General features: G+C 45.7%; 2 protein-coding genes across 6 annotated transcripts in view; one reads left to right on the top strand and one right to left on the bottom strand.

Annotated features, from left to right (window-relative positions):
* Positions 1-15,372, top strand: part of LOC135368375 (uncharacterized) — a 240,734-nt gene that overhangs the window by 189,005 nt on the left and 36,357 nt on the right. Inside the window, exon 1 of one of the 4 annotated variants that reach the window (XM_064601592.1) lies at positions 14,175-14,288. The exons of the other annotated variants lie outside the window; for them this stretch is intronic. The gene's annotated coding sequence lies outside the window, so the exon portion shown is untranslated. Of the gene's footprint in view, positions 1-14,174; positions 14,289-15,372 lie in introns of those variants that run through there. 4 annotated transcript variants of the gene reach the window in all.
* Positions 2,823-15,372, bottom strand: part of LOC135368374 (putative phospholipase B-like 2) — a 38,614-nt gene continuing 26,064 nt past the window's right edge. For both annotated transcript variants that reach the window (XM_064601588.1, XM_064601587.1), the window contains exons 2-12: positions 13,294-13,502; positions 12,379-12,625; positions 11,876-11,973; positions 11,438-11,658; positions 8,908-8,999; positions 8,679-8,839; positions 8,429-8,521; positions 4,862-4,933; positions 4,644-4,796; positions 3,327-3,486; positions 2,823-3,253 (exon numbers count right to left, since the gene is read on the bottom strand). In XM_064601588.1, the coding sequence (XP_064457658.1) occupies positions 3,080-3,253; positions 3,327-3,486; positions 4,644-4,796; positions 4,862-4,933; positions 8,429-8,521; positions 8,679-8,839; positions 8,908-8,999; positions 11,438-11,658; positions 11,876-11,973; positions 12,379-12,625; positions 13,294-13,496 (1,674 nt within the window). In that variant the 5' untranslated portion in view covers positions 13,497-13,502 and the 3' untranslated portion in view covers positions 2,823-3,079. The remainder of the gene's footprint in view (positions 3,254-3,326; positions 3,487-4,643; positions 4,797-4,861; positions 4,934-8,428; positions 8,522-8,678; positions 8,840-8,907; positions 9,000-11,437; positions 11,659-11,875; positions 11,974-12,378; positions 12,626-13,293; positions 13,503-15,372) is intronic.

Below are 15,372 nucleotides of genomic sequence, written 5' to 3'. Positions count from 1 at the left end.
CCGCGATGCAACTGTGGCTATGAGCGACGCACAGACGTGGACAGATGGAGAGAGGACTGCAGGAAGGAGTGGGGGAACATGGAGGTTACTGTGTATTCACACGAGCGACATCCTCACGGAAGATTCTAGTGGAAGAAAAGCAAAAACAGTGCTTACAGAGACAAAGTTCCGTCCCGTGTCATATGAGCATTTATACGGAGCAGAATATCGGGAGTGGCGTACTGCGCACTTAGCAGACGACACTTCGCAGACGACACCGTCAGCGTCTTTCTTGTCGTCTGCTACAGAATATCTTGTGACTGCGTTGCAAGATATTACCCACGGTTAGCAGTGTACGTGAACACTGGACGTTGGGCGCTCGCGCTCAGAAAGCTATGACGTTTTTCGCGTCTTCCGCTTCTGCGGGTAATGTCGCTCGTGTGAATACACGGTTAGTATCTGTCCTGGGCCGACATTCGTCTGGAACGTCTGCCGGAAGCCCCGGGAAAAGCCTGAAACAGCACAAACGGTGCCGGGATTCGAGCCCGCGTCGCCTTCCAGTCTTGGCGTGGAAGGCGATCATCGTACGTAACCACTACGGCCAGGGGTCAGGAACCCGCGACCCGCAGTGCAGACCAGGCGCGCGACAAATATTCCGGTGCCTCGGAGTCGTTGGTGCACGGTTATGGGCTTCAGGAGAGGTGATATCCTAGATGGGCTGGCTCGGCAGAGGGTATACGGCACGTCAAGCGAATTCCTCAGACAAGTATAAGTATTAACTGAAAGAAAGCAGAAAGAAAACAGTCTTGGAGCGAGGTGGCTGCCACTACAGGCGTGCCTGCAGCTCCATGTCATTTGGTTTGGATTTCGTTTCAGAGACGCAGCGAAGGTGTTCAAAGCGGCAGTGTACCTTTGTGTGTACCTGTATCAGGAAGGCGCGGTTGCGGCGAAGGTAGGGTTGCATGCTGATCTGGGAGAGAGGGGGATAGCGTGTCCAGACCCAACTTCACAAGGAACAGCGCGTGCGACAAGCTCTTGGTTTGGTGGGAAAAACTGAAATGCAGTACGTGACCCTCATGACGGCCGGCGGCTGTACCCTACAGAAGTGAAAGAGCGCGACAAGCTGTTGCATATACTGAGGGCTGGAACCGGATACACGGAATTTCTTTTCTTCTTCCCTGTCTCCGGTTCCAGCCCCCAGGCTGTACTCTAGTTCTAACAAAATAAAATATCCAAGCGGTAGCCACAGGAACGCCACAGTTGGTTACAACAACGGCCACAGTGAATCCACCAGCTTGGCGTCTGTAAAACAGCACACTGACGCAAGCAGGACTTGGAGTTGTTTGGCTTCAGGCCATAGGTACACACCACCTTTGTCGTGTCAAAAGGTCTGCTGTGTAGTGTCCAATCGGGCTAAGGCTGCCTGGGGATCCTGGCGATGCTGACGATGTCGTCGGCAAGATATGTTCTGCGGCACGAGAGACCCACATATTCGGTCAGTTAGGGGCCTTCCTATTTCTATGTGGTATGCGACTGCTGTAGTGCACGTTTAAGTGAAGTCGCCGGAACAGCATGGTGAACGGCCTCGGATGAGATGCCAGCAAGGTAACGTACAGTTCGGTCAACCAGGTGCAGAAGCGAGGACCGAGCATCGCCAACGGGCTATATTCGAGCGTGGTCGAGCACATCGTTTCTGATGTGCTGTATGCGCCAAAGCATAGGCTCCGTCAGTGCAACAGGAGCAGAAACGCCATCTCCGGAAGCCTTTTAATGTTTAAAATACACGTTGTAGTAATCTACAATGTAGTATTTATAGCAAAATGTGTAAAGTATGTGCAAGCAGCATAGTCATGTGCGTTTTATCCCGAAATAGCGGTACTCTAAACGGTACGGTAGAGGAAACGGTGTCTCTGCATCCAAGCATTCCTCATTATTTTATGTTGATCCAATTCCGTGTCTATGCCTGGTATGGTACCGCAATTGTTGCGGTGAATCACCGCATCCTATAATTATTCATGTAGTTGTGGTTGCTGTCGTTCTTCCTCTTCTTTTGTGTGTGTGTGTGTGTTTTTTTCGGTTGCTCAACGCGGTCGAAATGCGATGAAGTTTATGGGAAATACCTCAACTTCTCCACCGCATCTCCACTAACATGTTGGTTCCAACATCTCCATTTTTTTATTTTACCAATCAGTCAATCAATCAATCTCCTTCACACGTCTAACAAAAAAAATATTTCCCCTCACCGCAATCATCGTTATAAAACAATTTAGCTAGCCACTTAATCTTTCTGAACGGCAAAAATAAATTCAAGTGAAGAAACAGGAACGATCGCGCGTTAAAGGAAATGCCTGCTTCAGAGGGACAGCCATGCGGCGTGTGATGAAAAGAGCGGCGACCAGAGTTGCTAGATGCCATCGATTTCCTGTCGTAGATTTTAATAAGGCGCATACGTTCAGTTATTGAAAGTGACCTCCTCACCCCCCCTGAATTTATCAACAGAATTTTTCTGGATTCATTTTTGGTCTTTTTTTTTTCTTTTTTTCTTTTTTACGACGGGACTTCGCTAAATTACATACTGCCTTTCTTCTCTTTCCTGTTTTTCTCTTCTTCTTTTTTTGCTTCTCGAATTATGCAACCCTCCAGGAATCGTTGCGCTTTGCTGGCAAGGCTGAAATTATTGTGTGGCAATATAACACTTTCTTCGGCCGCGTTTTAATTACGTTGTTGCAACACGTCTGACTCTTAGAAGCTCTGCTTTATTTTTGTTGTTATTGTTGAGGATGATGATGACGACGCTTTGCGACACAATAACAATGGAGGTCATAATGAGTCAAAGCTGTATAGAAAATTATGAACCCTTGTTTTTAATTTAATGTTTAAGTATATTTGCAGTTCTTTTATGAGGATGTACAAGTGCTTGTTCCGGTTTGGTGAACAGAGCGAGGGTCCGTGCTGGTCACATATGGGTGTAACCTATTAATGGAATGACGAAGTTCAGTGCATCATGACGTTGTCGTGTACAGACAGGGACAGTTTCCTCGTCTTCTTCTTCTTTTCCTTCTTTTTTCTTTTTTCCCCTCTACTGTGGCGTGCTGCACGTTCATGCCCGTGTCCACCAGTGGTGCAGCACGGGGCCAAAAGTCCACAAGTCTGGATGCCCCACGTGCTCTTCCTGGAACCCGCTAGTGCTCCATTGGAATGCGGGCACGGATTCGTGCGTCGGTCCACTGATGGCGATGAATTCCGAGGATTTGAACAAGCTGGAGTTGGTGAGCTGCGGCAAGAAGCAAGGGCGCTCAGTAAACGGACTTCTCTGTATCGCGTAAGGACAGTACAGATGTATATACCTTCATGTCGATCCCTCCTACAGCTCTTCGATTCATCCGAGGGACGTCGTACGTTCCTTCGGGGTCTAGAAGGTCGTAACGGGAGGACATGGCGTACACGGGATTGTATGGCGGCGTGCAGTTGCAGGCGGATACAGGGTCGTGCTTGTAGTCATTGTACCTAAAAAAAAAAAACACAAAAAAACATGTACGAATGGTACAACATGTGCGTAATTCCGCGAACTGATGGATGCTACAGTATGCCTAAACTGCAAAAGTGGAGTCTATATTGTAATGCCTTTATGCCTTTAATGCCTTTATATTGTAATGCCTTGCCATTACTCATCACAGTTTTGTAAAGTAATGCTTTGCATTCGCTACTTTTTCATGCTTAGTAACGCGTGACTAAATGTCTTTACTTTTACTGTACATTTACTCTGGCACTACACACTTCCCCAGAAGTCCAGCGTGCTGAGGGGGACCCGACTTTACACGAAAATGTGTCGGCATTTCTCTTAAAGCGTATCAGGAAAAACTTGGGGGGAAACGCCCGGACTTCACAGCCGGCGCACGGGTTCGAACGCGGGTGACCTCCCAATCAGAAGTCTAACACAGTACTCGATGGTGTTGCGCGTGTTGTAAAGAGACATGATCAGATTTTTACTTCGTTTCACATTAGTGATGACAGAGTTTCAGCCATCGCCACACATGAATGATTTCGTCGAGAGGTGAGAGCAGCATGCATGATCTAAATGATTGATTGCTTGATAGGTAAAAGAAAAAAGCGGAAAGCGATCATAGATGACGTCAATTGCAGCGTAGGAGGGGTAAGTGTTCTAGGGCTCTATCCTCCGCTTGGTGATCTTCAACACACACATCGATCTTTATCGTTAGATTTAAAGTTCGCGAGCTCCAAAGCCACTCTGATAGGCTCGCGCGAGAGTACTATCACAGCCGAAGTGATAGAGCGTTAGTCGTGACGTTGCCCACCTCTGTGATGCCGACAACGGAGAGATCTTTCATTACCACCACCACCACCACCATTTAACGTGCGTTATGGGATAACGACAAGTTGAAGATCGGGCGGGTCGGTGACAAAAGTGGCTGAAAAAGAAACAGCTTATGGGGATTTCTGGTACCTGGCGGATACCAGTACATGAGGGTTTCCTGTACCAGGCACGGTTCGTGGCAGCTGGCATTAGTCGACGCGTGAAGTTTCAACCAAATGACAATTAATGTCACTACGCATTACTGGGCCGAATTGTAATGGCAATACATTATTCGTTGCTCCTCCACAAAACGTGCATGTGGAATGCAAATCGCTTATGGAAATGTTACCTCATCAGTCTCATCATGCTGTCCATGTCGTGCACAGTGCCGTGGTCCCTTCGGATTATGCGTGCTCGTGGGGCTCCAGCGTATGAGTAGTAAGCGCCGTACTTAGCGACTAAGGCAGGCTGTCCGCTAATGTTGAATATATGTTTAAAATACCTGAAATACGCGTTAAACATATATCCGTTATTGTCCGTTCATTGTTCAGCATACCAAATACTGACGCTACATTGTAGCTCGGCCAGTACCCCTGCTTGCGTAGGACGTGGCTGAGATCAGCGGCTTCGATGACTGACCTGGAACAACAAGAAGAAAGCCGTCTGATACTGTAACTGTATATTACCGAAATTGGAGCTGGTAAACGATAGCGGAAACGCAAGCCACATTCCGTTATTGGTGAGTTTTAGTGTGTCGTACGCTATCACCCTTACGTAAGTAAGGGATAGCGTTACGGTTCTGCGCACGCCCATAACAGAAAGAGAGCTTCGCGCAGTGCCACCAACGTTATCTGTGACGTGCGTTCACCGCCTTTGCGTACAATGTATTAAAACTCTCTATTGCCAGCAACATTAACGGAAGCGAAAACGGTTTGCTAGTATCGAATTCAGGAAATGATTATTACTCTTATATGCGATGATATGAGTGACTTTTTTTTTATCTTCATAGGCCCGACCAACGTCGTACAACTCTTGCAAATGGACTCTATTTTCCGTTTTTTTTTTGTTTTTTTTTTTCGTTTCCGGCTGAATGTTTCCTGCACTGCTCGGCTCCTTCACAAGAAAGTGAAGGCAGTCTCGCCCAACTGCCCTGACTGTGGCGCCCTAGAGGATTCAGAGCATATACTGGTGTTGTGCACGCGATACTCTGGATGCCCGATCGAAGCTTTAGCGCTCGCTCGCCGCCCAAGACAGTCGCCCTCTTGGGTTATCTACGATTTTGGGTGCCCGACCCCCCTGAAAGTATGAAAGTCTGGTTGCGCTGCGTGCCTTGGTCTCGTTCCTGTACGACATTGGTGCCGACGATAAGTTTTGACTTTTGTGCCTTTGCTTCCATAACTGTTTTTTTTATTTATTTTTTTTATTTTTCACTCTCCTGACTTTGTGTGACTATTGGTATGCTTTTTGACTTGTCTACGTGGTATGGAGTAGCCGGCTTCCACGTTGGTGGTGCCAATTTTCTCCATTCTTTTCTTTTTCATTCACTCACTCACTAACTCACTCCACACATTGTTTTTTTTAGTAACTGTTAACCCATTCCTTCTGTAATGTTCTGCCCTAAGGCATACTTACAAATTGATATAAATTAAAAGAAAATTAATAAGAGGAAGAGAAGGAGGAGACGCAGATGAAGCTGAAAAGGGAAATGAAGAGAAAGGAAAAGCGAGGGCATGCGCCTAAAGATTCAGGATCGAAGGATGCCCAGAGATGCGGCAAATCTTTATTTCTTCTTCTTCTTGCTAAGTTTCTAAGTTATTTTATCTAATATCTCTATTCCCTATCGTACATGCCCTGAATACCGTGCAAAAGAGCATTGGAATCGCTACATGGGATCTTCAGCATGCATCCGTCGGTCGCTCGTCCCAATCCTCACAATACATGATACGAATGCATAAAGATATATACATACCTATATATATATATACATACACACACAACAGACCGCACGACATAGCACGGCGTCGCAAGCCTACGACTTTTTTTTTTTCTTTTTACCGCGGCATGGCAGTACTGATTGCGTCCGGCGGTGAAGCAACCTCGAAAGGAGGTCTGGTTACGCCCATCTAGAGCTACTGGTCTCAAGATTTCGGCAGCACACACTCTGCAGGATGAAGACGGAACCACAGAGAGAATGCGGATATCACCGAAGCGAACTCGCGTGTGTTTTGTGTATACGCATGGCTTCGAAGCACCACTTTGGAAAAACAGCCATTCTATTACCAGGAAACAGTTTTTGCCGTTGCCCAATTAGAGGATTCTATTCCTTCTGATTGACCCTCCGCGAAAAGCGTTCCCTTTGAGTGAAAACGATTCACTAAAATAGTAACGAAAACGGAGCGGAAATGAAATTAAGTCTGCTATCAGGAAAATGAAACCAGCTCCCGCGGCATAGTGGTTAGGATGATCGCTTCCCACGCCGAGACTGGGAGGTGACACGGGTTCGAATCCTGTCTGAGGTTTTCCCTGGGTTTTCCGAAGACTTTCCAGACGAATGTCGGCACAGTTCCCCCTGAAGTCGGCCCAGGACGCACACTAACCCCCCCTGTCCCCCACTCCTTTCTGCTGTACTCTCTTCATCTGTCCACGTCTGTACGTCGCTTATAGCCAGAGTTGCTTCGCGGCGCTAACACGAAATTTAAAAGAAAGGAAAATACTATTTCAAACGACGAAAATGCAAACGGTAATAAAAATACGCACGTTACCCCTTCCCTGCTTCATCTTTTATTAATGCGTTAGCATGAGGTTGGGTGGTTGGTTAGCATGAGAAGGCTCCTGTCAAAGGAAAAACTGCGGTGTCGGTGTACGGACATCACGATAAACGAGAAGGACGAGGAAAGACGAGGAAAAAGATACTATCATCAAGGAGCAGCTTGAACGAAAACAACAAAGACAGCGGGAAACGACACGCGAGTTATGCGAGTCATCAAGGACTTTCTGCTACATCACTGGGGCCAAACGTCCTGGAAACGGAGAGGTCGGAGTTGCCATCTACGCTAAGGATGGCATCAGCGTTACACCTCGAGAGATTGGGATATCCGTTTCAATCCAATCGATCCAGTTTCTCAAAGAGACAAAAGGAGGAAAGAAAAGAAATAACAAAAAAGCAAAACAGAAAGGAGGAAGCACAAGAACGAACCAAAGGCCTATGCTAACGCATTTCCAAAGGATCCACCAACGGATCTTCCTAAGTGCCTCCTTCTTTATTTTTTTTTTAGGGCGTCACTAGGGTTGAATCTGGTCTGTTCATAATCCTACAAAATTTATGACATTGCAATCTACGCGTCTCCCACTGTATTTTCCCGAGATGTTGTTTGTAGCCGGGCAGGACAAGCATGAAATGCCGCCGACCCGCTCCTGCTTTCCAGGGCCACGGTCTAAAAATGTTACAACAATACCTGAAAAAACTTTATCTTCAGAGCTCTAAAAATCCCTTGGGGGCTTGCTTTGTTGCCCAACTTAGCTCCTGGGATCCGGCGTCTGGCGCACCCTCTCGTCCCCCCCGGGAACGGCTCTGTAGTCCTCACAACAGCTGCTGGCAGACTTTCAACGTGGGACGGAGAGCGGAGACGCGCGCTGTTGCTAGGACGCAGACGTACGGCAGAGCTTCCGGTGACGTCGACTACTTTTGGAGAAACCGAAACTATCAAGTTTTGAGGGTGCTTTCGAAAATTCGTTGAAGCGCGTAGTGTTTCGTGGACGGCATTTATATTTTGCGTACCGGATCTATTAGCGCGGTTGATTCGCGCCCTTGCCATACGGGCAGTGTTCAATGACGACTGACACTAATGGTCATTAAACATGCGCAGCGCCATCTAGCGTGTAACGTGTCAACTTCTCAAGGAGCATTCGATCCAATACTCTCTGTCAAGTTGATGCGTTACACGCTTTGTGGCGCTGCGCGCATCGTTTCAAGCTCCGTTCGTTTCAATGATAATTGTAATGGTCATTGAATTTTTTTACCCGTAGTGGCACGTCGTGTGTCCAGTGCCTTACAAATTCTTAAGGTATTTAGAGTTTTATTAAATTCCCGTTTTCGTTCAGTTTTACCACCTAAGTACTACATGAATAACTCACGGCATTTGCTCCAAGACCCATAAGGTGTTGTCCCGGATTGGCTGGTTTGGCGTGAATAGTTTGTAATCCAATATTGACCATTGGTTGTTGTATCTGAAAGAACAAATGAATTAAAACACTAGTCCTATACTTCCATATCGCAATGAAACGTGTTCAGCTTCAGTTTATTTTAGCACCAAAGCACGATGCTAGGGGAGCTGGGCAAAAAGCAACAGATGTGTAGAGAACAATGTGTAAGTGACGTTCTCACGTTCCGCTGTTCTCTCTCTTGAATATGGATACCCATTCATGTCCAGTTGATGCCAAGCGGTTGGCGACTGCGCCGCGAACCCATGTCAGAACGCTTGCGTTGGGGTTCAGAAACTCCCACAACGCAGGGTTGTCGTTGTCGATCGTCGTCTCTGTTACTGCCTAACGGAATTTTTAAGAGCGGTAGTTATGTAGCTCATTATGTCACGTGATTGATCGTTAGCTCTTACAAGGCCGGTTGACGTTAAGTAGAAGTCATCCAAGGATACCAGCTTTCCAGGGTAAGAGGACATGGCGACTACATGGCCAGGAACTACGTCGCCTGCGAAAAAAATGCAGTGAACACGCATTAGCCTTTTTGTCTTTTTTTGTTGTTGTTTTGTTTAGGGAATAGCAAGCCGGCGTGCTGCATGGCTAACCTTTCCCCTTTTATCTTTCCTTTTCCTTTTGTTCTTCTTTTTCTGCAAATAACCGCCCTCCCCGCACCCATCTGAAGTCACGAGAAAACAATACGCAGCCGCTACATGATGGTGCCAGCACAGTACAACAGGGCAGCCCTTTTAGTGCGTTTAGGGAAAATATATTAAGTTTCCACGCACGCATTACTCAAATCGTACAATCCCAACGAAGGAGCCTAATGTACAGTTCAGTATAGAGTCGTAGAATTGGTCGGGTGCCGAATTCAATTTCTCCATAGATTTTTTTAATAACTTACTTATCAACCTATCAGCAGTTCAGTCTATGAACATTTCGGAGTACAACGATGTTTATTAATGCGCAACAGGGAGTCATTGCTAGGCACTATATAGTGCAAAAAAATTCTCCTCGCAGAATGAAAAAATACCGTTGCCTTGACAGTTCATGCAAAGGAATGAGGTTCATCCTGTGTGCTGCCTATATACACATTATGCATCAAACGAAAAGTCGCTACGGCTGCAAACACATACACACATAAATGGGATGATGATGTGTAGTGGGTACCATGATGTGTAGTGGGTGATTCACCACCGCTATGGCGGTACACTGCCCCATTGCTCTTGCGGAAGGGATGAGAAAGGGACGATGATGGAAAGGTGTCCTATTAGAGTTCGTCTATTAGTCCAGTGCTGGAGAGGAACTCAGCGACAACGCATACTGCTCTGCCCATCCACGTATTCGTGGAGCTAGGCAGGTATACACTCAGAGAAAAATCTATACCTTTAGAGGTATAGATCGCCTGCTCAATAACTTAGCCCTTCTTAGGTATTATTTTATACCTCGGTTACAGGTATAAAAAAATAGTCCTCAACAAAGGGCTATATGCTATACCTTTAGGGGTATAGCTCTATACCCCTGTGAAGGTCTGCACGAGTACCATCATGGTGTTACATCACACCTAGGCATAGGTATGTTTAGATGAAGGAACTAGAAAAATAACCTTTGGAGGGAAAAAAGTTTTTGACACCTCCTTTATACCTCTTTCAAACCCTTGAGAAGGGTTCGAGGTATAAATAGGAAATTTGTACCTCTTCTATACCCTCCAAAGGTATATATATGAAGCAGAAGGTATAAAAGAGGTATACGAGCACATTATTATACCTTATTAATACCTTTTTTTCTAACAGTGTAGGAAGTTTTCTATAGGGTGGTACTCCGGCGACTGTCTCTCTCCTGAACAGTGATGGGCAAAGTACCTCAAACTTGTACTGTAAAGTAAAGTACCAAGTACCTAGCACCTGTTGTACTTTAAGTACAGTATAAGGTACTATACTACAGAATTACAAAGTAAAGTACAACGCCCTTGGCAAAGTTCTTCGAGGTACCCATCAAGTACATCACAAATTTAGATCGTAGCGCTGGACGTTTCAACACAATTGGTAGTGACAAAAGGTGAGGTAATTATGTTTCGACTGTTATCTTTAGAATGCTTTCAGCAAGCATTTTTGTCAAGTGCTATGGTTAGAAAACATGGATAGTTTACAGCTGACTCATTAATATAAACCGAAAGAAATGATTTTGCGACCCAGTTATGCGTTTGTATTGCCATTTGGGTACTTGAGTACCTGAAAGAAAAGTACCGAAGAAAATTTAGTCGAAGAAAAAATTTCGGCACAGTTCCCTGTGAAGTAGGCCCGGGGTGCACGATCCCCTCTGCGATAGTCGTGACGTTGCCCGCCTGAGCGTGGCCGACTACGGCCACCACCGAAGAAAAGTACTTAGAGTGCAGTACGAAGTACACAAATTGAAAAGAACTTTAAATAAAGTATAAGTATTAATAAATGTACTTAAAGTAGTACTTGATACTTCAAGCACTTCTTATCGCTGCTCCTGGACACAAATAAAAGGGTGCGCGCACCATGGACACTCGAAGTCATAGTCGCGCGCTCCAGTATGTTAATAGGACCCTGTGTTTTCGGGTTTTATGTGTGTTTTTTTTTTACATCGGGGGTAAAAATCGGGTTTTATTTCAGGAGCCGTGATATCGGGTGGGAAAAGTAGATTTTCGGGTAGAAAATAGAAAAAGGGTGCTTCTCGCATTGACAGAAGACGCAGAACAGCTATGCTGAGTGTTGAATGCTTAGCGTTCTCCAGTGCCCGTATTGGTGGCTGAATTGGCACTTTTCCCAAGTCCATTTTCGTTTTTTTTTTTTTTTCGGGTTTTACCGTAAGTGATGACGATGCAAATCAGGGGGTAGAAACGGGTTTTACCCTAAAACACAGGACCCTAAGTATGTTCGCCAGGGTTATCATTTATGACACAAATACGTTGCTCGAACTTACTGGAATGTTTCGTAGTATGCAGAGCGATAGAATATTTCTTCTGTATCCTCAACATACTTCGGTAGAGAAACCATGCGTCGTGTGAAAAGTAGATGTCTCGACTGTCATTGAGCACTTTGATGAGAGCCGTACAAGGAGTCGTGGCGCGAACGTCGTAAGCGCTTTCCTTTCTCCCTAGGGCTTGCTCTAAATCAAGTAAGTCGCCTTCAATGTTGAAGAATCTGCAAAGTTATTAAGCTTTTTATACACTTATTTCGTGCGAGTGAAGGCAAACATTATGGAGAAATTGGCTCCACCAGCGTGGTTGTCATGCCGATGGCCTATATAGGTCCGGACGAGCTCCTATACAATTATATATAGTCCTATATAGGCCTATACGATTGCGGAGGAAAGAAATTCTTCTACGAAGTGTACACAGAAAGTGCAAACGAAACTTACAGAACTCTCGTGCCGTTCGTGTATTCGTTCGAAAAATTTAGTTCTTCGTTCTCGAATTCGTCACTGAGACCCCGCAGTTGTTTCATCTGCATATGGACCTATATAAGGGAAGGAGAGAGCGCATTTCTGTTATGTTCATTACGAATTCTTTACCGTCAATTTTAGCAGACCGGTGGTAGACCTCGCGACGGCAAATGAGGGTGAACACGTCCTCACACTCACCTGCCATCTGGTGAGGAAAATGTCCACACAAAAAATATCGAAGTGTAGTGAGATGAATTGACAGGAAAAAGATTGGGGCGAGGTGAGGAAAATTTCCAGGAAAAAGGCTGAGGTGAATTGAGGAGGAACTTCTGTTTGCAAAACCTAAAGATCGTGAGGGCATTTGCTCACCATGGCCTGCTGTGGACATTTCTTTTTCTTTTTTTCAAAGACCAACGTTATCAAAGGTTTGCCAAAACTCTCAAAACTCGCATCAAGGACGTAACGCAAGTAATTTCAACCTGATGCCAGTAGGGATCAGTCGACCCGAGCTTGAGTGCTTGTTGACCGGTGTAGAGGAGATTGTGTTCGAGGAATGTCTTGAGCCTCGCGCAGAACTCCCATTGATTGTCGCAGTAATGAGCGTACATGTTGATCCATTGCTTCTCGATGAGATCTCTCGTTAGATTAGCCTCCAGAACTCCCGCAGCGTAAGCCTGTATCTCGTCGGTGTATGATTTGTTGGTCTCTATTTCTAGAAAAGCCCATCTGCGTGTAGAAAGAGAAAAAAAAAAATCAGTGGCGCTTTAGCGGCAAATGCGAGGGAAATGCGTTTTCTGGCGTCTCTAATGCCAGAAATGCGTCTCTACTTGACTTCCGGTATCCACTTCCGGTCTAACCTGACTTCCGGTCTAACCTGACTTCCGGTCTAACCTGACTTCCGGTTCTCCACTTCCGGTCTAATCTGACTTCCGGTTGTCCACCTCCGGTCTATACTTGACTTCCGGTTCGACACTTTCAATCACTATATGTTAAGTTCATTTAATTAACCTTTAATTATCCTAAATCACTTTCAGTTACCCTTTAATTACCCTATTATTACCGAAGGTGGCCGCAGGTTACCTGGTGTAATCTTGAGTTTCATTTAATTCCCTTTAATTACGCTTACTTGCAGTAATTGCTCTCAATTTCCCTTTAATTGACGTTAATTACCTTTAATTCCACTTAACTACCTCCGGTAACCTGCGGTTACCTTCGATAATCTTTAATATCACTTAATCTTTCTCTTGAGGTGAGGCGAGGCTTCACCATCTTACACACACACAGACACACACACACATACATACATACAGCTTTTTCCACTTTGACACTCCTAATGCCAACGCATTAATAAGCGAGACGGAATTATATCGGGCAGGAGTTTCGAACACACTCACCCGGTCTCGTTGATCTGGTCTTTGAAGCGACCAAACGCTACGACGTCGTGTCTCTTCATTCCTTCCTCAACGTGAAGGCGATTCGTTTCAGGATTGAGAACAATTGACGCTACACGGCTGCCGTCTTGCTCAATGGTAGCAGTAGCAGCAAGACAGTCGACAAGGAGTACGATGCAGCAGATCAACGCTTCATGCTTCGCCATGGCGTCCTGCAACGTTATAACGGTTATAACGATGTAACGTTGTAACAGGAAGATTGAAATACGGTCGTCTTCCCAGAAGCCAGCGTCGTGTAATCCATAACGCGCTTGACCGGAAAACGAGAGGTGTTTGGTTCGAGTCGCGCCGCTGTCTGTCGTTTTCAATGCGTCGCCATTTTTCTATCTTTCAATGTCCCTATACGTATATAGGCGATTTCAGGCTTTGTGGGTGTTGTCTGTGCCAGCCTTCAGTTTGGTCTCTTTTCATTACCAAGTTGTAACCAAGGGCGTTCCCAGGATCGTTTCTAGGGGGGCGGGCAACGGCCCCCTTGCACCCCCCCCCCCCCCCCCCGGTATGCCCATGATTGTCACAGAGGTTGATCAGTAGCAAATTACAACGTATAACTATAGTGCAGCACAACTACATCCAGACATTTAGATATTGGTTTGTATGGTGTTGAATAAGCTTTCCTATAAAAAACACCCGTGCGAACTTGAGTGTGCGTTTCGTTAATGCTGAACGATAATGCTCGTACTCCTGCTTTTGAGTGTGCGAAATGTGATATGAGATATCTGCCGGCGTGTTGCTAGCTACGAGATAATAACACGTAAGGTGGACGTTCCATTAATCTGAAGTACACATCATGCGGATAAAGTCAGGATGTTACATCTATTCCGGTATTTCAAACCGCAAAGCGCACACGGACTATGGTCTTTTTGCTGGCGTCTGCCTGCGTAACTGTTGTAAAAGTAATGGGCATCGTTCGGTCCATGGCACAGCAGCTCAATGAACAAGTAAGCATGCCCATCTCCCATTTTTGTCGCAGAAGCACACGTCAGGATTACCGCTGAGGTTGCTAAAGTTTACCGTAAAACGTTAGCAGTGTATTTAAGGCCACAAACGGTAAAAAGCTGGTAAGAACTTCGTGAAGTATTTTATACTTAAGTTATTGGTTTACAGTTTTCGGGTGTAAACGTCTTGTCCTATGGCACAAACCTTCACTCCATGCAGGAAAATATTTTGTAAAACACAAGGTGTACCCTATGCAGAAAGCACTAGGGTGTTTATTTACGAAAACACCCCTTTTTACACGGTGAAATGCGTAACAATTTACTACGAACCATGGTGATGATGGTTGATTTTGAGAGACCTGAGCTAAGAATGCAGCGACAAGATGACAAGAGCACGGAGCATTTTCTTCGGTCCAGAGCAGACAAACGTCTCTGCATTCCAAAACTCTAGTGCAGTGCTGCAATAATCTTGAAAATGTAGCGATGGACACTGATCTGCTGCGCAAAGTGGGACTCCGCAACAAAATCACCACAAAGGTTGTGGTATATTCGTAATCTTTGGGATGTCAGGAACATGTGTACGAAATATCTCGTTCCAAAACTGCGCAAATTTTACGCAAACGAATATATTACGAAGCGAGCGCTTCGCCTCTGTGAAGCGAGAGGGCGCTGAAAACAACGCACTGCTGACATCATCCGGCATCTTTATTCTTTTGCCGGCGCTGTTTCATTTGACCTGGGCCCGCTTGCACGAACGTTGAGGCTATCCCTGAGTGCTGTATACTCCGTATAGCTTCGGTAGTGCTTTTTGCACACGGTACTGTTCTGAACGCTTCCATTTCTTTTAGAACTGGCAAAACTACGGAGTACAGCACCGAGGAATATCCTCAATGTTCGTGCAAGCGGGCCCTGCTCGTGTTTGGAAGGATACAACCTTTTTCCAAAGCGTACTCGCTTCTATCCCGTTGCAATCGACGCCGTAGTGGTCAGCTGAGCTAATCGGTTAATGTTGCATGAGTGGTTGTGGTAACAGGTTCGCCACACGACGGCAACTACATGGGAAGTCCATTTTTGTTTCCGTCAAAAC

Source organism: Ornithodoros turicata, chromosome 9 (assembly GCF_037126465.1).
Source record: "Ornithodoros turicata isolate Travis chromosome 9, ASM3712646v1, whole genome shotgun sequence".
Taxonomy (NCBI): domain Eukaryota; kingdom Metazoa; phylum Arthropoda; class Arachnida; order Ixodida; family Argasidae; genus Ornithodoros; species Ornithodoros turicata.
The sequence above is the reverse complement of the archived record's forward strand: the minus strand, read 5'-3'. Positions and strand labels throughout refer to the sequence as shown.